The following is a 27,505-nucleotide window of genomic DNA, read 5'->3' on the forward strand; positions in this document are numbered from 1 at the left end:
ATTTACATTTACATTTACATTTACATTTACATTTACATTGGAGCTCAAATTACAGTTACAAATAAACAAATAACAAATAAAAATAATATATTTTAGATTTTGTTTTCCTTTTTTCCTTTTGAATGTAACTACATTTAATGGAGTCCCAGCACTAACTAGGACCATGTACTTGATAACAATAGCTTAATTATTGATGTAAAATACTTCAATGATATCAATGGAATTTAGTATTTGATATCAGAGAATACTATACCCGTCAATCTCATGCTTTATTTCAAGCATTAACATACATCTTGATTGATTAGATTTTAATTTGGTGTAAGATTTAAGACCTTGAGATCAATAATTCCGTTTTTAATCTTTTATTCTTTTATTCTTCTCAATCCCTCAAGAATGGATACATTTTTGATTTTTGATCATCAGTATAATTCTATCTTTTTAGTAGAATGAATGTTTTGTTTGTTAGTCAACTTTAAGTCAAAGCTATATGTGAAATAATAATATTCCTTAACACCATATAGTCTTGGTGAGATTGCTCCAACTCCCTCCGGTGTAATCCGTCAGTGGCCCGCCGGCTCCGTAGGGGAGGGTGTGTGTGTGTGTGTGTGTGTGTGTGTGCAGCCTGTTGGACGCCATGCTGCAGTCTTTTTTTCTGTTTTATGTGTGATGGAGGCTCTTGATGGTGCTCCAGCAAGGAGAGAAGTGAGCATCAAGTGGATCTGGAGTTGACAACAGATGAGTCGCAGATGCAGGCAGATGCAGAAGCAGAGAGATCCGCTTATGGCAAGACCTCAACACAACGAGCAGGATGATTTCCTCTCCCGATTATGGATTTAATTCGCCGTCTTAATTTTGAACTACTTGCTTGCACAATTCTCATCTCATCACTGCTTGTGATAGATGGTAAGTGCTTACTCTTTTCCCATGTTTCTGCGTTGAATTTCAGTTTCCAGTTATTGTTTACCATGAATGCTTGTTTAATGTCATGCTGTAGCTATGTCATTATCATTAGTTAACTAAAAATCAATGCTATGGCATTTTTTGGGAGTAGACTGGTTTGGCTTTTTGCGTTTTACCAACTACTTAAGCAGACTGAGTTGATGTTGCCTCCCATCATTTCCTCATGCCTGCAAGTACAACACTAATTCAAAACATGCTTGATTTATTAACACTTTCTTGCAAAAGTTTCCTTATACCTTGAAATTAAATATAGAAGGCTATACATTGATTCCAGTTTCTGTGTTTTGAATTTGGGTCTAGTAATTGGCTTGCATTTTAAGCAGTCCATGCTTGGAATATCTATTAACACTGTGAGGTGACATCATTGCCTATAGTGATCTCTGCACACTTTGTATGGAGTGAAAAAACGACAAAAAGAGATCTAACAATGGGGGTGGGTGGGCAGGATAGTGGCCCATGAGGGGGTGTGAGCACTGGATAGGGAGGGTGGTGGTGTGTGGAGAAGTGGTGGGACAAAAGAGGGAAGCGCTGAAGTGAATGTATCCGTGGCTCCACAAAACACCCCGATAATAACGCATCTTCTTATCACCACTGAAACAAACAGACAGGCAGATGCATCAGTCCGTTTGAGATGTCAGGTGTCCCACATGTGCTATTGGAGGACCCCCAGATAGGACCAAACAAAGACCCTCAGAAAGAAAATTTGCATATGAAAAAAGCCTTACATGCTGAGGGAGGGGATGTGTGGTTGGCTGGAGCTGTGCCTCAAATAGGCGACAGGCCTGGCTCTGCCTCAGGGGAGTAATGAAAAACCAGAGGATTCAAGTAAAGAGCAAATCTTACAACACCTGTCAAGGTTTCCTAAAAAATACAGGGGTAGTCAAAGGCAGTTTATCTCTCCAATGTTTTCAAGCTTTTACTTCATATAGAAGTCTTTCTCTTTTTAACAACATATATACTATACTGCTACATGTGCCTCTAATCTGGTCTGAATCTACCGGCTGATCCTTGTTGTAATGAGAGCTAATATAAGCATATGGTCAGAGCATCACTGTTGATGCCCATGATCTCCATCAGAGCTGCAGAACACTCGGCCCATGCCTCCCAGTCCAAGTCTAGACATGCATAAGCTGCTCCCGGAGACCCCTGCCAGCTGTCTTTGAAACTGATTGACCTCCACCAATGACTGAAGATTGTTGCCTGAGCTGGTGAAGATGGAACACCGAGTGTAATTGCACTCCTCTACGTCTTTATAGTCTGCACTCAGCCTGATTGCGCTCTTGAGGCATGATTGCTGTGTGCGATTATCATCTGTTAGGAATATCGTTTGAAAATCTCTGTTCATATCAGTGTGGGTACATTTGTGCCATAATGATGATGAATCCGTCCTGCTCCCATCATGCAAAACACACTCACACACTCACCGTTTTTGCCAAATCCATCCAATATCCATATATTACTATCAAGGCTTTTAGAAATGTGGTACGGTCTGATTATCATCTATTAGAAGCAGCACTTATTCATCTGATTTGAAGCCTCCTTTTCATGGCATCATGTCTCTGCATCCCCTTATGCACGTATATATAATCCAAGGATTACGAGGATTATTGCCTCTGCCTCTGGTCCCATTTGTTCTGCCAATTTTGAGATGCCTCAATCGCAGCTTTTTGTCTTTGATGTTTTCTTGCCTGTGTAAGAGCTGCAGCTGGTAAGTCTCAAGGTAGACATGACATATGATTTGAGAGGAAGAGTGAAGAGATAAGCAATGCATCTTCATAGGGTAAAGGTTCTCAATAAGCTTGGCTGTCAGGTCACAGCGAAACTGTTTAAGCCTTTAAATCTAATCAGATGTTGATAAAATCATGCTGTGCCACCACAAGTTGCTGAAACCCAACTATGCTTTAAGTTCTAACACATCAGCTAGTTTAAAAAGATAGTCATAATTAAAGGACAAATGCTTACTTTTACAAGTAATAAGTAAACTCATAAACTCTAGATTTTGTGGGGTGACTCTATTTTATATATTTAATGTACTAAAGCACATTTCTGTTTGCATTATAATGAAAGATATTGTGAAATAATGCTGTTTATGTTGAGTTGAGAGTCCTTGAAACGAAAGATTTTTTTCAAAGTGTGATACAATTTACTGTCATGAACAGCTCCAAACTAAAACAAAACCAAGTAAATTTACAACAAAAAAAAGTTTAACCAACTTGATTTAGTTACTAATTCTCCATATGATATTTCCCAGTCTTTATACAGAAAACAACATACACACAGTTTTAGAAGTGTTGTTTTTCATTATTATAACCAGGGAGGATCGAATGCTGATCTAGTAATTAGTATGGGTAGCATGTGTTGACTGAGACCCAGGGCTCTGGCAGTGTGGCATACAGGCAGCATCTCCTGCTGATTAAAACACACCATCAAGTGTAAACGAGTAAATGCCTCAAATCTTTGGTCGGATGCAGTCGCCATGGAAATAGATTGAATGGTGAAGCCAAACACAGGAATGCCATCATTACCATGGCAGCCAGACAGGCCCTTAAATTTCAAGGCCTCGTATCGACAACTGCTAGACAGGGAGTTTTTAGCAAATCTAAATGGAACTAAAAGACTTTCATGCAGCCATGATCAAACTAAAATAGTCTACTGTGTTGATGTAATTAATGTAAATGGAAATTGAGTCATTGAAGATCATGCAGCTTCTTAAAGGGTTTGACATGCTGATGGAGAATGAACCATTTTCTAAAAGTAATAACATCTAGTTTATCACTTCTGTCATTTTTACAGTAATGTAGATACAACTTGATGCTATACAGTACATGGTAAAAGTAAAAAGTAAAGTACATACGAAGTACATTTTATAATAAGTCGCCAAAGCATTTTTAATGTAACAAACTATTGTTGTGCTCCAAGACTAAAGTTTGATCAATCTTATTATCAGGAGTGATGAAACTACTGGTTTTGTTTATCTGTAAGTCCTAAGTACCAAGGACAACTATGTTCTGTGATTTGTGACTATGTACTATTTCAAAATGTGACCTGTTTATAGGTGCATCTCCTGACTGGCTGCCTTCAACACTGGACCTTTGCTCTCCGAACCCGTGTCACAACAGGGCGATATGCAGACTCCGCGGGGACGGCTACTCGTGCTTCTGCGTGCCGGGGTTCCAGGGCGCTCACTGTCAGATTGATGTCAATGAGTGTGCTTCGCAGCCCTGCATGAACGGAGCTACATGCGTGGACAGAGTGGGCAGGTTTTCCTGTCTGTGTCCTCCAGGGTTCACTGGTGAGTGGAAAGAGCATGACTATGATGATAATATATTCAGCCATTTTAAATTGTTAGAGAAAACTGCAGTGCTTACATGTGTGAATATCTAACCACTGTACTGGATGAATTGAAGGGGTGTGTAAAGTGTTGAATAATGTTAAACATGGGTTTTTCAATGCTGCTCTTCTATGTCATGTCCAACACATTTGGCTGTGGTAGTGGATGTCAGTGACTCTGTTGGTCCATCTCTTTGGTCCAGACTGAAATATCTCTACAACTGTCATTACTATGACATTATGGCTCACAGAGGATGAATCCTGGTGACTTTTGCGATCCCCTGACTTTTCCTCTAATGCCACCATAAGATTGACATTTGTGGTTTTGAGTGAAGTGCCTCCACAGCAGCTATTGGTTGGATTACCATGAACTTTGCTACACAAATGTATGTCCCTCCTAGGATGAATAGCTTTGGTGATCCTCTGATATTTCACCATCATTGTGTCAAAATTCTGCTTTCTAGGTTGTGACTAAATACCTTCTGAACAAATCACCTCAGTGTTTTTGCTGATGACTAAATGTTAGCATGCTAACGTGTTAAACTATGACTATGAGTATGGTAAACATTATACCTGCTTCACATCAGCATGTTAGTATTGACATTATGTTACCATGCTGGTGCTAGCATTTAGCTCAAAGCTCCATTGTGTCTAAAGACAACCTCACAGAGTGCCTCACACTGCTATCGTGGCTGTTACACTCTTTTACACTCTAGTAGTAGTAAAGAGTGACTTTGAAAACAAAAACCTCAACCCTGCATCATGATCTAATTTTTATTTGATCTTCTTTTATGTTTCAAATCTCACAAAATGCATCTGTTTTAATAGGGATAGAATAGATGATCTAGCTAAACCTCAATGAATCAATCTACTGAAAATATCCTGATAGCATTGCAACATAGTTGAAATGGATTCAGCAAGTAAGTGTCACCTATTTCATTGTTTATATGGTTTACTGCATTTAGGAGGTCTGAACCTTGTTAGTAGTATTTGTTCATATTAGACTTCCATTCATATTTGTATTATATTATAGTGCAGGGATACATTTAAAGAGATACTGTGTACAATGTACTGTTTTTAGGAATTGCAAACAACTACAGAAGCCTCTCTGTGAGATAAAAGTGAGAACATGATCACAGCCAGTACACAAAAGCTTTGTTCATTTTTGCGGCCTGCAGTCTATGTCTAAGCAGCAGGCTCACTCGCCCTCTGACATCTGCACTGCTTTGATGTTCACAGGAGACACTTGTGAGGTCCAGATTGACGAGTGTCAATCACAGCCATGTCTCAATGGCGGCAGTTGCCATGACTACGTCGGCGGCTTCACCTGCACCTGCCTAGCCGGTTTCCAAGGACACCGGTGCGAAATCAACACTGACGAGTGCCAAGAGCAGCCATGCCAAAATGGGGCTGTGTGTCTTGATGGGGTGAATGAGTAAGTAGCCCTGCTCTAGTCGCTGGGGCAACCGTGGCACTTGCCAAGTTTAGAAAATTGTTTTATACAGTACAGATTCCTTCTAGATTTCAGTTTTACACCGACCGGAAAAAAAACTGTAAATAATCTCATTCATGTGATTTCTGAATCCTTGATTGTCTCAGTTACAGCTGTGACTGCTCTCACACAGCCTTCACTGGCAGACGCTGTGAGACACCACTACCACCATGTCACTCTGAACCCTGCTTCAACAGCGCCATCTGTAAGGATAACCAGGGTAACTACACCTGTGAATGTTGGCCAGGTACATGAAGCACTTTCTTTCCCAGTTAACATGGAAAAATAATGTATTTCTGAGTTACAGGTTTTGGAATTCGTAAAGGAATTTTGATTTTAGTCCAAGAGACACATGAGAAATGACACATACAGAAAACACCAATACACACAACAATATAAGAATAGAAAAATGTGATATAATAATAGAGAAACACACGAGTGAAGTGATAGTGATAGCCCACAACTACAACAGAATTTGTCACTATAATAAAGTACATGTTGACTTAGGTACTTAACAGTTTAGGTAGTGCAAATGTAAGGTGATAAGAATACTGTAAGAACAATGATTACTGTGGGTAATATAAAATAAAATATATATATATATCCTCTATAAATACAGGATAAACATATAATGTATTTTATAGCATGTGTCAACGCTAAACGGACATTCAGAATGCATGAAAGGAACAACAAATATAGGATGTTATATGTGCTGTCACTCTTATACTTTATTCCCATCACAAACACTGTCTGCTTCCTCATCCCAGGATTTGAGGGGCGTCACTGCGAGATCGACATCAGTGAGTGTAGCAGCAACCCCTGCATGCATGGGGGCCGCTGCATTGAGAGGTCATGGCAGATCTTGTATGGCAGCGAGCCCCTGCTGCCTGAGCACTATGACCAGCAGCATGCTGCAGGCTACATCTGCACATGTCCTCCAGGAACAACAGGTAATTTATTCTGACCAAACGAATGGGATTCATTTTATCTTACATAGGTCTCTGGTTACACGGTAGTAGGCAGTACATACAGACTGGTGTTGTTCACAGTGTTTTGTAACATAACCATTAGATTGTGTATGGTCATATGTCTGATTAGGGAATGAGAAGTTTTTAATTGGAGCAACAGCACGGTGAAAGGGTATGTTTAAATGGGAACGTTTTGTTATTGCTCACAAAATATGAACAAATGTAGTCTACATACATGCATGTACTGTGTATTAACACAACCTTTTCTCCCTTATCACCCAAATCATAAATCAGCAAGACTAAATATCACCACCGAGTTGTAACAGACTTTTTCTTAATTTTTGTATTATTTCCAAAATCATAACAAAGTAACTTCGAATGAAAAGTCTAATGTTGCTTAACAGCAGAGGTATAAGTATTATGTGACTTCAGATTTCGTAATATTTTTCTTTAAGTGAACACAAAAACAAGAAAAGACAGACAAAGCTACCTAAACTGGCCACAGACGGTGCCTTGAACTTTCTAAATAACCAAATGACTCTCTTAGAGAGGCAGGACTGACTGACTGACTGGCATGCAGGTAGCTTAGCATTGGTATTTCCAACAGTGAAGATACAGTACAACAAGGTGTGTATAGTGAACACAACACGTGAGGCAAATGATGAAACCGACCAGTCAAAGCAAATTATTTAAAGGCAATATCTGGCATTTTATGATTTTAGCTCCCCCCTAATTATAATATAAAAATGAAAGATGCTATAATCACGCAACCACATGTAGTAGCTTTAATTTAAGTCCCATTGTAATTCCTTTTCTCATCTGTTGCTGTTAAGTATGCGTGATTCCTGGCATTACATATGGGAGAAGGGGTGAGAAGGCTGAACGACGACTGGCTCTATCAGTTACAAATAATACTCACATATTTGATGTCTAGAGAAACTTACAATTTTGCAAGGATGTTACATGAAATCATACGTTTTAGTTGCAAAAGCAGAATTTTCTAGTTTACCTGCTTACACAAGACTTGATCTAGCAATGTAGGTAAGCCTGCAAGCTGCTGCTTGCTTAGAGTTGTGTTCTAAAAATTGACTCTCTGCCAGTTGCAGTGGCACTGACTCAGTAAGGTGGCCAAATAGCATTAGCTTAATCCCCAGGATCTGGCTTTGCCGGTCTCCTGACTGGAGCTGCTCAGCCCTGTGTGGTTGTAGAGAAGTAGACAAGGAGCAGACCTCCACTGGGATGGCCTATACACACACAAACTAATATGTTGCAATTAGACAAATTCGGGGATATCCTGGGGGAAAAAGTGACGGCATGATGTGGACACCCGCACCATGGATTTGGGGGATTTTGTTGCTCGGAACAGGTAACGCCAGAAGATATTTTTGTATAAATAGATATCTAAATAGGTGTTAAATAATGGATATGTAATTGTTCTTTTTACCTTTTCCTCCTACCAATATATGACAAATAAATATCTTAGACTAAAGTGCACTGAAGCAGCAATCTACCTCATATACTATTTTTTCCCAGGGTGCTGTGTTGTACTCTAGAACTTATAGTTGTTGCTCCATATGACAAAGCACCTACTCTTTGCTTTCATTTTTGATTTTATATCTAAATAAATCAATTTTTCTACCCTTTTTTTTTTTTTTTTTACCAATTTTGAATGCTGATAGTATCAATAGCATAACACAACATTTCTGGAGACAAACACAACAGACAGACATACAGTGTCAAGAGGAAAATACATGGACAAGTAATAGTTAGGTGTACTGCTATCTGGGTAAGCTAGAGAGTAAAACACATCCAGCCTAGGTAACTAGGATCAATGCCTGATTGTTTGGCTTCAGGTGGGACTAATTTTAGTTGACATGTGTATCAACGGAGAAACATGATAGTCCACACTATTTCAAGGACACCAAAGAAATTAGAAAAAACGGGAACCATGATATATATAAGAACAGGCGTTAGGTGTTAAAACATGGAGGGAAATGGGTGAAAGAAAAGTGAGCATAAGCGCAGGGTTTCATCACTTGCCCTCATTATGTAATCTGGCCACGTAATAACCCCTTTACAAGTGTATGGATGTGGCATGTTTGTAGTAAATGTGCAGCGGAGAAATCTTTGGCTCAGTGAACAAGGAATAATGACAACAATTCCCATTTCAGCAGGCAGAATCATTAAAAAAATAGGACACAGTATGTAATCTAACTACAATAATCATGTTAATGATAGTATAAGGATAGTAGTAACGAAGGGTAAGAAGACGTGTGTGTTTCTCTTGCTACAAAAACACAACCTACGTGACTTTATTGTCTTTTTCTGCTAACAGGTTCCCTCTGCCAGGAGGTGACAAACCACTGTGACCCCAGTCCCTGCCAGAATGGGGGCAGGTGTGAGAGCCATGTTGGAGGCTACACTTGCCACTGCCTCAAACAGAGTCAGGATGGCTCCCTCTATGGAGGTGCAAACTGTAATGTGAGTCTCGTGGGGTGTGAGGGACATGAATGCCAGAACCAAGGCTCCTGCTCTCCTTTCCTGCTGGACGGGACTCATGGATACACCTGTTCCTGCTCACCTGGGCACACCGGACCCCTCTGTAAGACCCCCACCACATTCTCCTTTGAGCGCAGAGGCTACCTGCTGCTGCAGAGCCCCCTGGTGGACGACGAGGTGTCCTGCAACATCACCCTCAGCTTCAAGACCGTTTTGCCCAGAGTGGTGTTGTTCCAGCGGAACAGCTGGGGGCTGCTGCTGAGCCTGGAGCTGGATGAAGGGCTGCTTCGTCTCACACTGAGGAAGGAGGCCTCTGCTGGGGCTGAAGCGGAAAGCCCAAGCGACGTCCTGGAGCTTCCACACAATCTCACAGATGGAGAGTGGCATTCTGTCGAGGCTGTGCTTGGAAACTGGGTGCTCAGTCTGAAACTCTTGGATGATGCTGGGAGCTGTGGGAGCCAGTTGTGCCACAAGACGGCGCCAGTCCAAAGCACCCTGGCCGGGCTGGCGTCATCTCCTCAGAACACTTTCATTGGAGGAGTGCTTCAGGGCCCAAATAGCCCCAGTGAGGACTCTCCACTTCCAGCATTCATTGGCTGCATGCGAGATGTGTTTGTGGACTGGCAGCTTGTCGTCCCTGAGGAATGGTTAAGCGACTCTGCTGTTAATGTGTCCCCCGGCTGCAGCCACAGGGACCGCTGCCTGGACGTGCCTTGCCAAAACAGAGGACAGTGTGTCAACCTGTGGCAGAGCTACCAGTGCCGATGTCCAAGGCCTTATGAGGGGCAGGACTGTGAGGAGGGTATGTTTACAACTGAGAAATAACAGACATCAGTTGGAGAAATTGGAAAGTCAAATAGCAGCATGTTTACACAGTGTAAACACCGGGAGAAGATTCAGTTCTCTAAATCCACTAGTCACATCAACCAGTAAAAGGAAAAGTTCGCAACAGCTAATCACCAAAACCACATATGAGACTCACCACAGGCTCTAAGCTTTAAATTAACCTGATTAATTGAGGTTGGAGGAACGAGAGGCAGGCCATTCTCACCAAATTTTTAAAGTGGGTAATTAGATAACATCCTCAGTTGTTGAAGTGTAACAGAAGATAAGGGGAGTTGAGATGAGGTCAATCAAAAGAAACAGAGATCCTCTTATCTGACGCACTGGATTAAGGATATAAGGGATTCTATTTTGGAAATACACAGAACACGCACGGAAATGTCACACCGTTCAGTAGACTGTTGAATACTGTGATCAATACATCAGACACAAAATGATAAGAAAAAAGATTCTAGTTTGAAATTTTCACTCTGGTTTCTCCTGAAATTATAGTCATGTTTTTCCACTGAGGATATCTGTGGCCTGTCAAAGCAGATTACTGATCACTGTGTCTGATGAGATATTTGGGCACACATTTACTGACAAGCGCACAAATTCACACTACGCACTCGGAATAGCCACACAAACACTCATTGGAGCTTTCATAAGGTTTTTATATGACCTGTTGTACAGTTTATGCCCTCTCTGCTTTTCCTTGGTGTGTTCTTAATGTCCTGCCTGCTTTATAATGCGACCAACCCACAGTGGAAAGTGCTGACAGAGGACACAGAACATCCAGAACATGAGGGCTGGCGGCCGCTTAAATTTCCCTCTTCATGTGCCTGTTCACGCAGTCGCCGCAACATAAGCTGTTTAAATGTCTTTTCCTCCAGTTATCATATTGCATATCTGTCGTAACGCTCTTTTGATAAAAAGATTTTGTTTCTACACCCCTGTGCTGAAGTTAAAAACTGAATAAATAGGATTAAAAGAGAAAGATTTGGGAGTGTAAGCTCTTTAGTACTTTAGGTTGCATTCACCCCAGCTCTCTTTTTGTCTTTGATACAGTAAAATGTTTTTTTGCAAATAAATTACATCCTTGAATTAGTGAAACTCATTTGAACCCCAGAAAATAATCCCATAATGCACATTGGCCAAGCTGAAAAGTTATGAAGATGTTTTCCTGATGTTTTCGGTTGGCGAAACATTTTTCTGTCTCATCTTGTTCACCTTTTATCCCCTTTTTGCAGAACATGTGACTGCCCGCTTTGGGAGCGAGGACTCTCAGAGTTATGGAGCATTCACTATCACGGATGATCTGGGCCACTACCTCTCCATCTCCCTCTTCCTGCGTACACGGAGACAAAATGGACTCCTCCTGGTGCTCGCCAACAACAGCAGCCAGTACCTGCACATGTGGCTGGAGGACGGCAAGGTCACGGTTCAGCTCAATAACTTTGAGAGCCTGAGAGCGGAGAGCGTGATCGATGATGGGGAAGTCCACTTTGTGAGTGTAGAGATGGTGGAGGGTCGCATGGCGCTCTATGTAGCAGCTCAGAAACAGGGTGACATGGAAGTCAGGACAGTCAGTGTCCAAGCAGGAGACACTGTGTATGTGGGAGGCCTGCTGGAGACCAGGACCACTGCAATGTTTGGTGGATATTTTAAAGGCTGTATCCAGGACCTGAGGATCAACGACAGGAGGCTGCAGTTCTTTGGGTTGGACACCTCAGTGAGATCTTATCCTCTGGAGCTCACGGAAAATGTGACTGCGGGATGCTCCGGGGACAATACCTGCAGTGTGAGTAAAAAGCTTGTTAAAACAAAGTGTTCCTTACATTTGCTTATCTTTTATTTTTAGCAGTTATCACTATTGACAGTTGATCAAAACTTAAAATTCAGGTTAAATGAGACCTCACTTCGTTATACCATATAGTTATGTTTGTATCTAGTGCAAGGAAATCAGACACAATGTGGCATTTGGTAAAAGTAAACTCCTGCATCAATTTCTCATCCTCAGAGGAACCCTTGTTTAAACGGTGGGATGTGCTACTCCACCTGGGATGACTTCACGTGCATCTGCCCTCTCAGGACGGCAGGACGGCACTGTGAAGAGGTCAGGTGGTGCGAGCTGTCACCTTGCCCCGCAGGCTCAGAGTGCAGGATGCTGAACCAGGGATATGAATGTAAGTGGCAACACAAGTCCAAGTTAAGTCGCAAATCTTTATAGGCAAATTGAAGGTCAAGCTGCAATGCAAAGACAGAGCTTTCCCTTTCAATATATACATATATATATGTATATGAATGTTTGACCCGAGTCAGACTCTGCTCTCAAGTCTCAAGTCCAAGTCTGCAGCTCTGCTCTGTCCTTCTGTACTATATATAACATACGGATTACTAGCAGCATTTTAAGCAATCATGTATCAATATTACTTCATGTTATAGAATGTGATGTAATAATAATCTCAAAGTTACTTTGACAGTTACATTGAAAGTTTTAATTACATTTTCAACCCATTTAGATTGAGATTTGCTCTACCACTACCAGGTCACTTTTGTGCTCTATCACTTGTGGTGAAGTTTGTTGCCTTCCTCTCCTTGTTACATAGTTACATAAAAGCCCTTAAACCCAGACATAGAGCTGTTTACCTCTTAGATTTACAGTATATGTACGTTACCTAATCTTTGACCTTGTTTGTGGAGTAGGTCATCATTGGCCACTATGTAACTGAGTGACACAACATGCTTGATTATATATCACGGCTTCGGTCCGCCCACGCAGTATACGTCATGTGCACCGTAAAGGACGATTGGCTTGTGGCCAGCTTGTCTTTTTTTTTTTGCTGGGATTAGTGATGATTTACTGTGTTGCCTTTCTGTCCTCTAAGTCAGCTCATGTTCAGTGATTAACTCAGTGAGAATACCTGCTGCTTGCAGGTATTTCCGATAAATGACCTCATATAGTTGCCTAAAAGGATTGTGGTGTTATCAAACAGGTAAATGCCATGCTGTAATAAAGCCTGTTGTTTTTGTAATCTTTGAATTACAATTCAGTGCTCTCGCCTAATGCCCTTGTTGTATTCCCATGGATAAAGCCAGTACAAAATGGGAAGCCAACTGACAAAGGAGCTTTAACAGTGTGACAATAAATGTGTAAACAAGTACGCGCAACAGATCTTTTCTCTATTCTCCTAGGCTACTCCAATGCAACTTTCCTGAATGCCAGCACAGTTTTGTCCTATCGAGGAAACGGCCACATATATCGCAATCTAACTAACCTCTCCCTAAACCTACGCACACGAAAGCGTAATGCAGCTATACTCCACGCAGAGATGGGCTCAGCATTCATCACACTCTCTGTCCAGGATGGCTTCCTCTTTATGGAGCTTCAGAGCCCCGCTGAGGACGACACAGACGCGGAGGGAGAGCAGAATGTGTCTGCTGTCAGTCTCAGCAGCAGGATGAGCGTTAGTGACGGTGAGTGGCACAGCGTCCACCTGTTCATGGCAGCTCCATGGGCGCAGACCTCTCAGTGGACGATGGTGCTGGATGAAGAAATAGAGGAAGCCAGCACTTCCAGGACCCAAGGAGGCAACCTGGACTTCCTCAGGGAGGGGGTGGACATCTTGTTAGGGGGCCTGGCCCCTGATGCTGGGTGGTCCCTGGCTGGGTGTCTGAGCACAGTAGAGCTGGGTGGCATTGCCCTGCCTTACTTCAGCTCCTCTGATGTGAACCTCCCACGCCTGCAGGAGGAGCAGTTCATTCAGACATCGCGGCATCCACCGCTCCTCGGCTGTGGCGGGGCCCCCGTGTGTGAGCCCAACCCCTGCCTGAACGGAGGGGAGTGCCAGGACCTCTTCAACACCTACAACTGCAGCTGTGCCGAGGGCTGGGCCGGGAGACGCTGTGACTTTTTCACTGACACCTGCGCTTCCGGTCCCTGCGTTCACGGCAACTGCAGCGTGAACGGGTCCACCTACGAGTGCGCCTGTGAGTTTGGTTACGCAGGCGTGAACTGTGACGAGGAGGTGGATATGTGTCAGAACCACCTGTGTGCCCACGGAGGCACCTGTCTGCACGGGCCGGACAGGTATGCCTGCCTCTGCCCTGAGAACTACACCGGACCCCTCTGCAAGTAAGTTTAGATGTAGTGCTGGATACACAGAGAAGCAGGACAGTAGAATAGAACAAAATATAATAGCATAGAATAGTCACTTTGTGGTGAGTGCAAAAGGCTTGTGGAAAATAAACCAGCAGCAGAACAATCCCGATATAGACATTTCATGCTACAGTGACTTTGCTCTCCTTAGTTAGTTAATAAACACAAAATACACAAATAAATGCCTCAAATTGCACAAACAAAGGGAGGCACCACAACAGGAATAAAATCCCTCACTGTAAACGTCTCCATGTCGCTGCCTCTGTTCAGCATTTCAACCACGCCTGCACTGAGCGTCTCAGATGCTGCATTTCTATTCTAGTGTCAGCCAGAAAAGGCCTCAGTCTGCTGTGGTGTCTCACTACACAAGGCTCTCTGGTTCAGCGCCAGTTTCTTTCCCCTGTCATCTACGGTTTGCCTCGGAGAACCAGCAGGGGAACGCCTCCAACCATTTATCCTGTAAACACACAGCCTCTTGCATTTTGCCTCTTTTGCACAAGGAAAACCTTTGCAAGTGTCTCGCTAAGCAAGACACCAGACAAGCTGCACATCTCCCTTTACTGGGAACATCTACGCTGTAAAGTTTTCATCAAAATGACTTCTTTTTGTTTGTGTCTCTTGTTTGTGTCTCCTTCTACCCCCTATCCCCATCTTCCTTTCTGTTCCTCTCCAGTGAACGCATTGAAGAAATTCCGTGGTACATTGTTGTCAGAAATGTGTAAGTTGGGTTTTTTTTCTCCCCCCATTTCTCCGGTGTTCGCTATTTGTTTCCTGTTAGATATTTGTCTCTCAAATGTCATGTATAACGTCTCTTGTTTTTTTGTTCAACTACGTGCAACAAAATGCCAAGCAAAGCTAATATTAACGCTCCCTGTGACATTGTTTGTCTTAAAATGAGATACCCACAGTTTCAAATGAGTGACAGCTGAAGTTCAAAATGATTCCTGGCATCTAAATTAAAACTTCACCTACCCAAATTGTACACTTTCCACAATAAAGAAGCCCGTATTTTGTAACCATTGAGAGATGAATTTCAAGTTGCCAAAAGCTACATAACATTTGGGAACAGAGCTGCTGTGCTTCAGGCAAACAGAGGGTAATAGAGGCCAAAGACAAGTGGCTGGCTTTTTCATTCCTGTACATGTGATTTGACATCCTGCTGGTGAATAGTTACGAGAGGTCTGTAATCTTATTATCCTGTTCCCCTCCTAAGCCTCTTTGTGTCCCCTGTGGGGAGCTACAGGAAGCATAACAATACAGCTCCTGCCTGGCTGATTCTTCTGCTTCCGACAGACGTAAAAAGACGTCAAACTCTGCCGCACATGACCTGCTGAACACCTCAATACCTCTGACACTACTTTGAGCAACACACAAAAAAACACAAGCATTTACCCTCGTACCCTCGTGTTTGTCTGTCTTCTACCAGAAGGCCCAAGTTGCCTGTTTCTGTGTGCGGCGATGACACTAAAAACTACACCTGCTTCAATGGAGGCAACTGCACTGATCGAGAGCTGTCCTGTGACTGTCCGCCTGGCTTCATCGGACACCGGTAGGGAAGAAAAACACATGAATATCGTTAGATAAAACCTGTACTTAAGTAAAATGGACTGATATGCTAAGACAAAATGTACTGTCACCCCCTGATTTCTCTGCAGAGCATAGCTTTAGTTCAGGCATAACACTGGTCACAACTTGCATCAGCTGTCGGCATCAGCCTCCTCATTAATGCTTCACAATCTGTGTGTCTTTCACCTGTTGACTAGTGTCCATGCAGGAGCACATGGTCATTATATCCTGACTCTTCTCCCATTCACTCTTATTACTTCTTCATTAATAGTAATGTAGGGGGAATAGTCCAGATTCTCTGAGAGCTCCCTCAAAGAGCCGAGCCTTTTCTGCCAGAACTTGCTGTATAACTACTTGCTATAGGTGGTCATCTCCTCGGCGTAAGTGCCTCTGACCGCACTGTGATTCTGTGTGTGCAGATGTGAGCAGGAGGTGGACGAGTGCAAGTCCAACCCCTGTCAGAACGGAGGCTACTGCCGCAACCTCATCAACAAGTTCATCTGCGTGTGCGACATGAGCTACGCCGGAGACATGTGCCAGACGGACGTAAGCGACATTTACTTTTACGTGGCCGTGCTGCTGTGGCAGAACCTCTTCCAGCTGCTCTCCTACCTCATCCTCAGGCTGGACGATGAGCCAGAAATAGACTGGGGAGGCGACGACTAAATATGCGTGTGTGTGTGTGCAGGAGTGTGTGTCCGCACTTGTCTTTGGTGCAGAGTGGGGTTTGACAGTTTGTCAGTGCATGTGTATGGGTGATCAGTTAATCATAAGGAGGAAAACTAGTGGTTTCCCATAAAAAGCACATGAGATCAGGTACTTGTGATGACACACGGCACACATTAGGGTTTTGTCTAGTTCAGGCAAATGGTACCACAGAGCTGTTTCTGTGCCTTAAAATGATACTTTGGTAATCAGAAGCACCTTATTCAACAAAGTTATTTATATTACTCTATTTAATTTAAATAGATAGAGATCACAGATGCATTAATCTCTAGAAAATCCAACACAGACGAATATGATTTAGGGCTGCAATCATTTTTGTCATCATTTATTCTATTAAATCACTGACTAAATCCACTGACACTGTTTGTTTAGACCAATAACCCCAAATTTAAAGCTATTCGTTTTGAAACTATAATAAATCACAGAATATTTGCGTCTATTATTAAAGTCAGATTATTTTTTTGTTGATTAAAAAGGGCTCCATTATCTCACTTGATGATCAAATAATCGCTGTGCAGGTTATTTGCTGTGGTCTAAAGGGAAAGATAGATAGCAGCGAGGAACTTTAAGATAATATTTGTTATTTATAATGTTTCTCATTGAAGATATCCTGCCAGTCTTGTCTGAAGTGGATTTCGGGAGCTCCATACGGGCGAATGTGTGAACTATCAAAAACAGTGTTGTAGTTACAAAAGGCACCTGGAGGGGCTAGAAGACGACAAGATGTCTCACTTTGTCCTTGATGTGCGTTCAGAGCACTGTGGTAACTGACTGACTGACTGCTCTGTGCTGTTTTGTACCAAAGATGAAGTTTCTCTCTCTAAACCTTCCTGAGCGAAGCAAAGATATTTTAAGCCTAAATTCTCAGTGGCTCTGGTTGAACGTTACCCATCAACATTCACCATGTGGTCAACATTTCATAACACTCTTAAATCTCTCGTCTTTTCCTTATGGACTTGATTGTGTTTTCGTCTGTCTTTTTGTGTCGTGCTGTGCATGCTGGATGATGCATGAACATAACAGTGTTTGTCTGTCCTTCATCATATTCTGTCCTGGTGTCCTGTCTCCATTTTAAAACCAGTCTCTGTCTCCGTCTTTGTTGTCAAATAAAAATCTAAATCTCATCAGCTTTTGTCTGTCTTCTGTCCTCTTTTCATCTCGCTCAACAGTTTTCTTTCTCACACGTTCGGTTTCCTCTCCAATGTCTTTCCTCCATTTTCTCCTCTAGACCAAACTTCACTTGAAGGTTGACTGCTGTGCAAACGCTTTCATTGATTTCCTAACTGTTTATCATTTGTAGCAGACACCCCGAAGTCAAGTGGTTCCTGTGACATCAAACATAGGCACTTAATCCCTCTTAACAAGATGTAGTGTGAGTAGATCCCAGAATAACCCAAGTTCATAGACGCACACGGTCACACAACATACACACACAGTGAAGGCACAGCGCTACAGTAGTTGGACACCCTTGCCCATGCACTTTTGTGTAAAATTGGTTGGAGGCTGTTTTTGATTGTTTGGCAACGGCTCTTTCTTGTTTTAACATGGCGATGATCCTGTGCACAAAGCAAGGTTAAAGGATAGGTTCGCAATTTTAAAGGAAACGGTATTACGGGTTTAATGTGGAAGAAGCTGACTGGCACAGAGCCCTGGCCTCAACCTCAGGCCTCAGTGCCCAACCTCATAAAAAGCTCATGTGAGTGAATGGGAGCAAAACCCTGCAGCCATGCTCAAAAAAATCTTGTGGAAAGCCTTCCCAGAAGAGAGGAGTCTATTACAGGAGCAGATTAACTCCAATGGTTTTGATTGAGATGTTCAACAATCCTATATGGATGTAAAGCTGAAGTGTCCAAATACTTTTGACCATGTAGTCAATATGCAGTTGCGCTCTTCTCTCGTACACTCGCCTTCTCTATTCCCGCTCGTATTTTTCAAGTCTGTGTGTATATGTACGTGCATGCGAGTGTGTGTCCTTAGCGAGCACAGGTAGCCCTAATGGTGAGGAAAGAGGGGGAGGAAATGGGAAGCAGTTTTTCAGTGTCGGCACTGATGTGGCCATCCTTTGAGAGCGAGGGAAGCAGAGAGGGAGAAATGTGCTTCGCCAGCGAAAAAGCAGCATCTGGCGCTGAAGTGCAGTTTCAGCAGAGAGCTGGTGGCATTCACAGAAGTTTGGTCTGCTTCACAGAAACGTATGAGGGCAGCTTATCTGGCAGGCACACACACACACACACACACACACACACAGAGCAGGTTGATAGTGCTGACAGCAGGGAAGCATTGCTGCTGTCTCTGTGTGTGTAGGTGCTCTGCCGAGGCTTCAGGGTGGCCTTGCCGTGTACCTTAGAGACTGGTTAGTTAGACATATCCGTGTCTGTGTGTGTGGCAGTCGGTGACTGATGGCGGGTCCTGGCTGCAGGCTGCTTCGGCTCGCTTGTGTCACACTCGCTATGACAGCCAACTGTGCTGCAGTGACAGGTAAGCACTTTTCAGGAGTCAACAAAGAACCTGTAGCAAGGTAAAGAAAAGTGTAATGTCTACAGCGTTGAGCATGAGTGCATAAGTTATTTTTTGCCTCAGGATACAGATGGTTGTATTTTTATTAGAATTATGTTTCCATGTTGATTGCTCAGTGTAAAGTTTGCTGAGTTTTGAGATTTTTTTTCATAGTGTCGTGTAAGCTGACAAGTTCAGTAGGAGGCTGTAGTTATGAGGATGGTGTCAGCCAAAAATTTTAAGTGTAATGGAGTGATACTTAGAGCTGCTGTGCTGTTGGTAACCTTGTAGCAGCCACTCAGAGTGTCACAACTATCACACCAACCAGAACTACTGATGTAAGTGCATCTGCTGCTCCGTCTTCTGCTGCTGGTTGATGGATGTTAATCATTCACCTGCTGCACTGGCTCTTTGATTTGCCTTAATTCACTGGGTTTGACTTGTGAGGTCAGAAATCTGTGTGGTTGCATGCAGGGTAATTATGTTTGTGGTCGGTAGCGAAGCTGCTTGTGTGTGTTCGGTGTGTGATGATCAAAGGGTCAGTTAAAAATGAATCTTAGCAGGTTTCCCGAGTCATTAAAACACCTTCAGACGCTTCATGTAAATCAGCTTTTCCTCCTGCTTAGAAAAGAATCATGCCTGTGTCTGTGTGAGCTATTTTTGGTGTGTTTCTGGTGGTGTTTGCTGTGTATGTGCAAATGGGATCATCAGGCAGCATCTTGGCTGTGTGTGTGTGTGTGTTTGTGTGTGTGTGTGATCATCCACAGACGGAGCGTGCTCCATACAGCTCGCGGGTGGCTGCCGTGCTGGCACCGTGTCTGGTCGGCTTGGCGATAGTGGTGGTACTGGGACTGGCGCTGGCCGTAGCCAAACTGCGAGAGAGGCGGCAGACGGAGGGAGGTTTCGGTCCGCGGCAACTCGAGGCTCCTGGTGGTCGCAACCCACCTGCTGAGCTGGGAAACACATCCATCAGCACTTTGGCAGCACGCGTGGAGCGCCTGGTGTAGTGTAAAGCAGTGAGGAGAGGAGAAGTGTGTGTGACTGAGAGAAACAGTGTGTGAGAGAGACAGAAATAAACAGTGTATCCTGGGGATGAGCTTCTTAAACTAAAACGTTCGTTTAAAATTTCCTGTAAGCACTTATCTCTCTTTTTCTCTGCTCCTTTCCACCAGTTGACCTCTAAGGGTTTGACCTCTGACCTCTTACTGTCCATCAGTCTGGTTTCCGTCGTCCTGCTGCTGGTTCTCATTCTCACCTCAGTCGGCCTGGTGGTGGCGCTAAATCGCCGCGCCACGCACGGCACCTACAGTCCCAGCCGGCAGGAGAAGGAGGGATCGCGGGTGGAGATGTGGAGCATCACCCACCCGCCACCTATGGAGAGACTCATATGAGATGCAAGAGCGGATTGTGTTTACATGCAGGGGGACGATGTGGTTATTGTAGTAGCAAAGGAGCTAATGCTAGAAATACGCCTGATAACAGATGTGTAACTCACGCGTGTTGGATTAAAACAAGCCTGCTGAACTCTACAGAACAATATCTGCAGCCTGCATGTAAACATAGTCTTCCCCTCGCAGTGCCTGCATGTTAGATTACAGCTGTCTGTCTTCATTTGCATATGCACACGCTGGAAGACTGGATGAGATCTCGTGACACCATTTTTTGTGTAATTCTATATCCCAGTGCTTCATCCATCCTGCGATGTTTTGCACCTGGCTTCACCATCCAGCAGTGCATCCATCTAGATGAAAAGATTTTGAGATCAGAATATATCGAGTGTGTCACATCTTTGTGTCTGATCCATATTTTTAGGATTGATGAACCAGATCTGAATTTGGGGCTCACAAACACATTGCCTTAAAGCCTCACCTGGAATCAAGCAGAGCGAGTCGGAACGTCCCTCATTTAAAGGATGAGGATGTTTTTCTTCTTGTCGACAAATCCCATGAGAAGATCAAAACCAACAATTCGTTAGTTTGTCTCTCAAAAACCCATTGGTTCCTGCTGATGACAAAAATCTTTAAAAATGGGTCACAAATAGAGAAATTCATTTTTTTTTTTTTTTAAAAAAAAGGCTCAGGGATTTTCCAAAATGGCTGGGCACTGCAGTTTTTAGCAAACATTACTCAAACAGGAGTAGAGGCCGTGCATCTTTTGGGGACTATTTTTACTTGTGGATTGATACACATTTGCGGCTCAAGTGAGTAGTTACTGCAGCAGGTTAGTGTTTGTGGGATTATGTCAAAACAAACCATAGTGCCCAGCATCACTGTAGTGAACATTGGATAGGATAGGATAGGATAGGATAGGATAGGATAGGATAGGATAGGATAGCACTGTAGTGAACATGTCTGAAGGTGTGGCTCACTCATGGGATTTTCACAGATTCTGGACAACATTGTAGAGAAATAAGTTAAGTTAGTCTTTGGCTGCACAGCCAATACTTGGAAGTAGGATCAATTCATTGCTGGTTTTTACCTTTTCACAAGACGTGTTTAGCAATAAGAAAAATATAGCCCATCTCCAAGCTTGGCATTCAAATGAATGAAACTTCCATCCATGTGTTTATTACAGGAAAATGCCTTTCTAACTCTGCGTGTTGTCTATACGCCGAGTGTTGCTGCCAGAATTGATTGATTGTGAACTTTCCCACTGTACTTTTCATACTGTTGCTCTTTACTGGCAGAATAATGTACTGCAAGGCCAGGTTTAAGTTGCAATAAAGAATAGTGTCTTAGTTTCTTCTGCTATTGGCTCATTGCATGTTGTTAGAAATACAAACTGTCTAGACTGCTGTGTAAATATTCTACTGATGATTTTATTATTTTTTAAATCGTGAAGTTTGTTTCTACCTTTAATTGTTGCCGACTGCGTATAGAACATTTTCTTTAATTAAAATGAATTTTTTTTTTTTTTGTCAACAGAATATTTAAAATCGGTTTAAAAGAATAATGGTAATGGAAATAATGGCTACTGTGTTTTTGAAATCTAGGGGTTCTATCCATGCTAATATAGACTTTTGTTAATAAAAATGAGACCGAAGATGTATACGCATGAAACAGTATAATTTATTTTCAGTTCACAGTGCATACATTGTGTGCAGTTGTACCAAGTTACTCATGAATAGCACATAAGATTGACCTTAGTTGTTTAAGACAGTTGTTTTCTCTGCAATGAGAACATGCAAGTGTGCAATGAATCTGAAAATCAGTAAATCAAAAATTGAAGAGTTAATCGTCACTACAATACCCAAAACAGACTGAAAGAAGTTGCTGACTCTAACTTGTCCGAGGCGGTCACTACACTGTGTGGATAAGGGGAAGTGACGTTAACATCTTTGTAAAGTTGAGCCTTTGTTTTCACTCCATAGTACCTCACGGATATCTGCTACATATTTTCTCAACCCCCTCTCACTCCTTTATTTTCCGGACAGTTATACTTACTGTACATTTACTGGTTCCTTTACACTCTATTGTTAGCTGAGCATCAGGTATCCTTAGTTATCACACGCCTGCAGACATTGAAATGCAAATCCCCTGACAATCATTTCTTCATTGTTGTACATTAGTGTAAACAGTACCGGAGTTACTAAAGCTTTTCTTATCGTCTATTTCTTCCCACAAACCTCTACGGCTAAATTTACAGTAGCTGGTAACCAAAGCAGAAATGTTTTCGTCAACATAAAAATCGAGGCAGAGAACATTTAACTCTACAACACCCAATGCAGGCAGAATGAGTGTATTTTACGAGACCCAATGTTATTTCTACCTTAATTCTTGATTTAATAGAAGTGCTAAATACTGAAATAATGATGAATACTAATAATGATGAAATAATAATGAATACCAATAAACCACATATGTGAAAATCATACCATTCAATACATACAGGTACATACACGCAGATACAACAGTAAGCATTGTTCCACGTACAAGCAAGCGTCAGTCTCGGCTTATTTTGATTAGAAGGTGTCAAATGCCTCTGAACATGAATGGCTACATGGGACATTTGTTAATATTCACTCTCTAATTTTTCTCTTCAAAAAATAAAATCTAAAACATTCAAATATTAGGTATCATTTTTCTACGACGTACAACACCGATCATATATTATCCATGTAAAATAAACTCAAGCCAGCAAAAATACACATCTATTCAGTTGAAAATAATTTTTTCATCAATATGAAATGAACTAGAGAAACGCCTCTGAGAAACATTTTTAAATACGGAAAGCTCAGAATGAGTGTTCAAGGAATTTATAAAAGAAAAAGAGAGAAAACAAAAAAGGAAGAAAAAAAAAAGAGAGCACAAACTATACAAATAATCAGCTATTAGTACGATCAAAGAACGTACCTAATTTACAAAAAAATCAAATGAGCCAAAGAAAATCAGAGAACTTCTCTTAAATACAGGCAGGAGGATTCCCACCGACCACCGCAGCAAAGAAAAACACGGAGTAGCTCCAGCTGGACTGAAGCTGAAGCTCAGAAACACAACAGCTATAAAAACAATGCTCGAGCCCAAGTTCTCGTCGGGTCACTTTCTAAAAACTTGAGCAGTTTTCTTAGTCTGTTTATTCCTAAATGTGATTTAAGGTGGTCTGAAAACATTGCATACATTTCCTTTCTATAATACTGTACCTTGTTCTGATTATACTGGGTGGTACTCTTATTTTATAAGGCACACCATACACACACTTTTCTGCCATTAACACCCATAGACACACCGCAGCTCACACACACTTTAATATTTATTCATTCATTTATTTAGGGACTCGCGAGGCTTACTGCCACTAGAAACTAGTTTGATTGTAGTTATTTTTCAAGTAGACTGTGCATTATAATGTAATTACAGTTAAAGAAAAGCTGACCTTTTTGATAATCTTAAATATTTGCATAGTAAATGAGATTCTTAAAGTGTTTACAATGGGTAAGGCCAGTGCAGAGGTCGCTCTGGGGTCTGGTTTTTTTTTTTCCTCCTTTTTGGAATTACTAGGACTGATTCCTGGGCTTTTAGAAGCATGCCAAAGACTTTATGAGCAAATCGTTAACGCAGAGCAGCACTCAAAAAGCGGAGAAATAGCTGCTATTAAACTGCCACACTGACTGGCGTCTGGCGTAAATCATAAGAACAACGAACCATAAATGTAATAATCCCAACACAAGCACATGAAAAAAAGCTTTCTTCGTTTCTCTGGGTTTGTGAACAGAATGATCCCACAATCTCTGGACGCAGGCGTTTCTCTCCACAGGAGAGTCTGTTATAGAAATACTTCTGACTCTGTGCACATTACATCCATGTAGTACTCTCTGAGGAGAACTGTATTGCTTCATTACAGTACAATCATCAACCACTGCTTCACATTACAGTGTGTGACTCTAACCTAGACGGACAGAGATTGCATTTCCTCCTGTGAGCAAAGAGACGGACACAAAGTTACATGATAGGTCTGGTGATATTGTAGATTTCTCGTAATAAGAACAAATACTACGAAAGGACCAAAACCAAAAATGAATGTAAAGTACTAAGAGGTAATCTGCAGCTGAAAATGGTCCCCAACAAATGCACTACTTATTCCTGTTTCAGTAACATCTGCTAAAAATGACAGTTCCTTTTTTTGTAACTGAAACATTGTGACCTATTTTTTAAGTTTTCAGTAGGAACAAATGGGCTTCGAGATGGGAAGTCTGAAAGCATCGGGAGACGGAGTATCGCATTGTTTCATGGGATTTGTTGACAATATCGCCAGTCTCATCTATTAAAGTTCACCTTTTTCACATCCACTCCAAAAAAAAAAAAAAATGCCGGCTCTGCAGCGACTGGCCACCGCTTTTAAGGTTGAGAGTGAAAGTTAGATGTGCTGAGAGGACTAAAAAGGCAGAAAAGCAGGAGAGACAAACACGAGGGGAAGCGTGCTGATGGTAGAAAAAGAGAAAGAAATGGACACGGAGCATGGACGCTGGCATTTTAAGTTCTTTCGCCTTAACTTGTGACAGCATTTGCTTCTCTTCAAGGTGACAGAAGCGTGCAGAGGAACACAGGAAGACGGGAGAGACAGAGACAGGTTTCTACATGCACATCTCGTTGTCTGGAATGCAATTTAAAACAGCAGCTTAAAGCACATCATATATATTAACTATTAATCCAGAGAAATACAGTGCTGTTTAAGGACTATTTGCTGTTGCATTAAAGATCAGAGTATCAGAGATTCTGATTACAAAGTACCTGTCGTGGTATCTATAGATTAAGACACCAGAGTGTTAAAAACAAATCACATGTCCATTTAAGGCATAGTGATAAAAAACATTTATAATACACAGTGTATAATCACTTTCAAAGGTCCGAGTGGACTTTGCGTCTGGAAAATCCTGTCTCACTTTGTTTTGTTTTTTGCTCAATTCGTTTATCTACAAGTGCAAATTTAATTTGATCGTGTGAAATGTTTGGAACACTGTGAGTAAAAGATTGAACATAATGGTGTGTTGACGAGATAGCATCCCTTCTTAATCCTCACAAAGTATTGAGTGAAAATGAAAAATTCTTCCATTACTGGTTAGCAACTAATATTTTATCCAAAATTCATTTCACGGGTCTTTTTTTTTTCCCAGTATTCAAAAACGTCTATGTTACCAGATGAAGAAAACAACACGTGTTGTCCATGAATTTAGATGATTACAGATGGAACTACTATGATGAGCAGTGGACGCACTGCGTGAATCGACGTCTAATCAGTTGGTTTTTTTTGTTCGAAACTGAGCTAAGATGCATTTTACTTAAAACAAGTGAAAAATCTTGGAGCGCTCCACAAACACAAAACCATGTCGACGGTACGGCCTCAGTTCGTGCTTTTTAGGTCCCACTTTTTAAGCTCACAAGTTAATTCACTTGTTTTAAGAATGATTGGAAACATTCTTACTAAAGTTTCACTTGTTTTAAAGGAACTTCTCTTCCAGTTTCCTGCTCTAGAAGGCTGTGACTTTCTGCTTGTGTCTGCCTGCATGACATCAAATCTATATCATAATTTTTCCTGATAGCGGAGTGTTGAGATAAAAAAAGGTCAGAACTGGTCCTGTTGTCTGAGGCTGTGGCTAATTGTAACAGAAGAATTACAGTGACTAGATTTCAGTAGAACCTATGGCGTATTGCAGACACTGAGTCTTTGACGTCCCTACGACTCGTCTGTGGCTTTTCCCTGCACCGGGTGGTGACTGTTATTGCAGTGAACCTGTGAGAGCTGCAGGCTGGTGTGGAGGACTGGGCCGAGACAACACATGGACTCAATCTCCTCGAGGAGGCCTTGATCCTGCACCACGGCCGCCCCCGAGCCTTTACCCTGACCCAGACACAGGCCGAGCCCCAGCAGCCCCTCCTTGGACACCTCTTTCTCCCACGGGACCTGCATAGCTGAGTGGCTGCTCCTCGACGGGCTGCCCAGACCCTCCTGTTTGCCCTTGCTGCTCTGCCTCTGGAGGGCCTTTTCCTGGTAGTGCCTCACTGTCTCCTTGGACAGCACCTTCCTCCTCAGGATGCTGGTGGAGGCAGTCTGGTTCTGGGCCTGAGGAGGATCTGTGCTGGCTTGGGGGTCTGAGATGGTCCGAGACCGACCCGCTGGTACAGGAGAATAGTTTGGGTGAGCTGGATAACTGTAGGTGTGGGAGAGAGTGGGAGATGGCAGTGGAGATGTAACTCTATGGTACACTGAGGGCGAGTCGGAGTAGCGGTCTCCTGGTTGCCGTCCTGGAGGTAGAGGGTGAGGGTCAGAGTGGGGTTGATGAGCATGTGACTTGGAGATGTCAATGACGAGCTCTGCAGGGGCTGTCGGCGGCTTCTTTGACACCTTCAGGCTACTTTTGTTGGGCTGTCGGCGTGGGGATGGGGGAAGGTGTTTACCGTGGACCGCGCTGTCATCCTGGCCCATGTTCCAGCCACCCTGATCGCTGCCTCCATCACAGCCCCTCTCATCTGCGGGCTTAGATTCACTGGAAGGTGTGGGCTTGCTCTGGAGCAGAAGAAATAACAAAATATCATTAAACAAACAGAAATATTAAGAAACTGAAGTTATTCACTACAGTTAATTCAAGTTTGTTAGACACTTTATCAATTTTCTGTGTTATACACTGGTTGTGAGGCTGTTCGAAGCCTTTAAGTTCTGTCTGCTGAAACCTCACAGATTTAACTGATGAACTGGAGTGATGTTCTGTCCCTATTCTGGCATCTAAAGACATCAACATGTAAATACTCCATTATAAATCTTTAGGGCCATAATTCGCTTCAAGTACTCCTTAACTTTTCAAATTCACTTAGTCATACTGAAAAAGAAAACGTGCAATACACCTATATTAGAAGTTAATATGACATGATTTTAAGAGGCAAAGCCTGTAATAAAAGAGCGCAACTTTGGTCCTGGCAGTAAAAGAGTTAATAGGGAAACCAGTAGAGATGCTGTGCACAAAAGACGTGTAAAGATTAAGCAATTTGAAAGGATCCAAAT

General features: G+C 42.4%; 2 protein-coding genes across 3 annotated transcripts in view; one reads left to right on the top strand and one right to left on the bottom strand.

Moving 5' to 3' along the window:
* The first annotated feature begins 827 nt into the window (after positions 1–827).
* Positions 828–20,406, top strand: crb1 (crumbs cell polarity complex component 1). Its single transcript, XM_070832674.1, has 13 exons — positions 828–903; positions 4,016–4,252; positions 5,530–5,725; positions 5,890–6,029; positions 6,550–6,732; positions 9,086–10,051; positions 11,322–11,872; positions 12,092–12,257; positions 13,267–14,206; positions 14,904–14,948; positions 15,657–15,779; positions 16,216–16,342; positions 20,188–20,406. Exons 1-13 carry the CDS (start codon positions 828–830, stop codon positions 20,404–20,406), a joined length of 3,969 nt encoding a protein of 1,322 aa, XP_070688775.1.
* Positions 20,407–22,075: 1,669 nt separating this feature from the next.
* Positions 22,076–27,505, bottom strand: part of dennd1b (DENN/MADD domain containing 1B) — a 103,072-nt gene continuing 97,642 nt past the window's right edge. For both annotated transcript variants that reach the window (XM_070832125.1, XM_070832124.1), the window contains one exon: positions 22,076–27,013. In XM_070832125.1, coding sequence (XP_070688226.1) covers positions 26,183–27,013 — 831 coding nt within the window. In that variant the 3' untranslated portion in view covers positions 22,076–26,182. The remainder of the gene's footprint in view (positions 27,014–27,505) is intronic.

This window comes from Pempheris klunzingeri, chromosome 6 (assembly GCF_042242105.1).
Source record: "Pempheris klunzingeri isolate RE-2024b chromosome 6, fPemKlu1.hap1, whole genome shotgun sequence".
NCBI lineage: Eukaryota > Metazoa > Chordata > Actinopteri > Acropomatiformes > Pempheridae > Pempheris > Pempheris klunzingeri.

Excerpts from the sequence above, each read along its gene's own strand:
- crb1 (XM_070832674.1), top strand. The coding sequence starts at position 828 with ATGGATTTAATTCGCCGTCTTAATTTTGAACTACTTGCTTGCACAATT. Across the intron at positions 904-4,015 it reads ATCACTGCTTGTGATAGATG|GTGCATCTCCTGACTGGCTG; the intron begins GTAAGTGCTTAC and ends ACCTGTTTATAG. Across the intron at positions 14,207-14,903 it reads TACACCGGACCCCTCTGCAA|TGAACGCATTGAAGAAATTC; the intron begins GTAAGTTTAGAT and ends GTTCCTCTCCAG.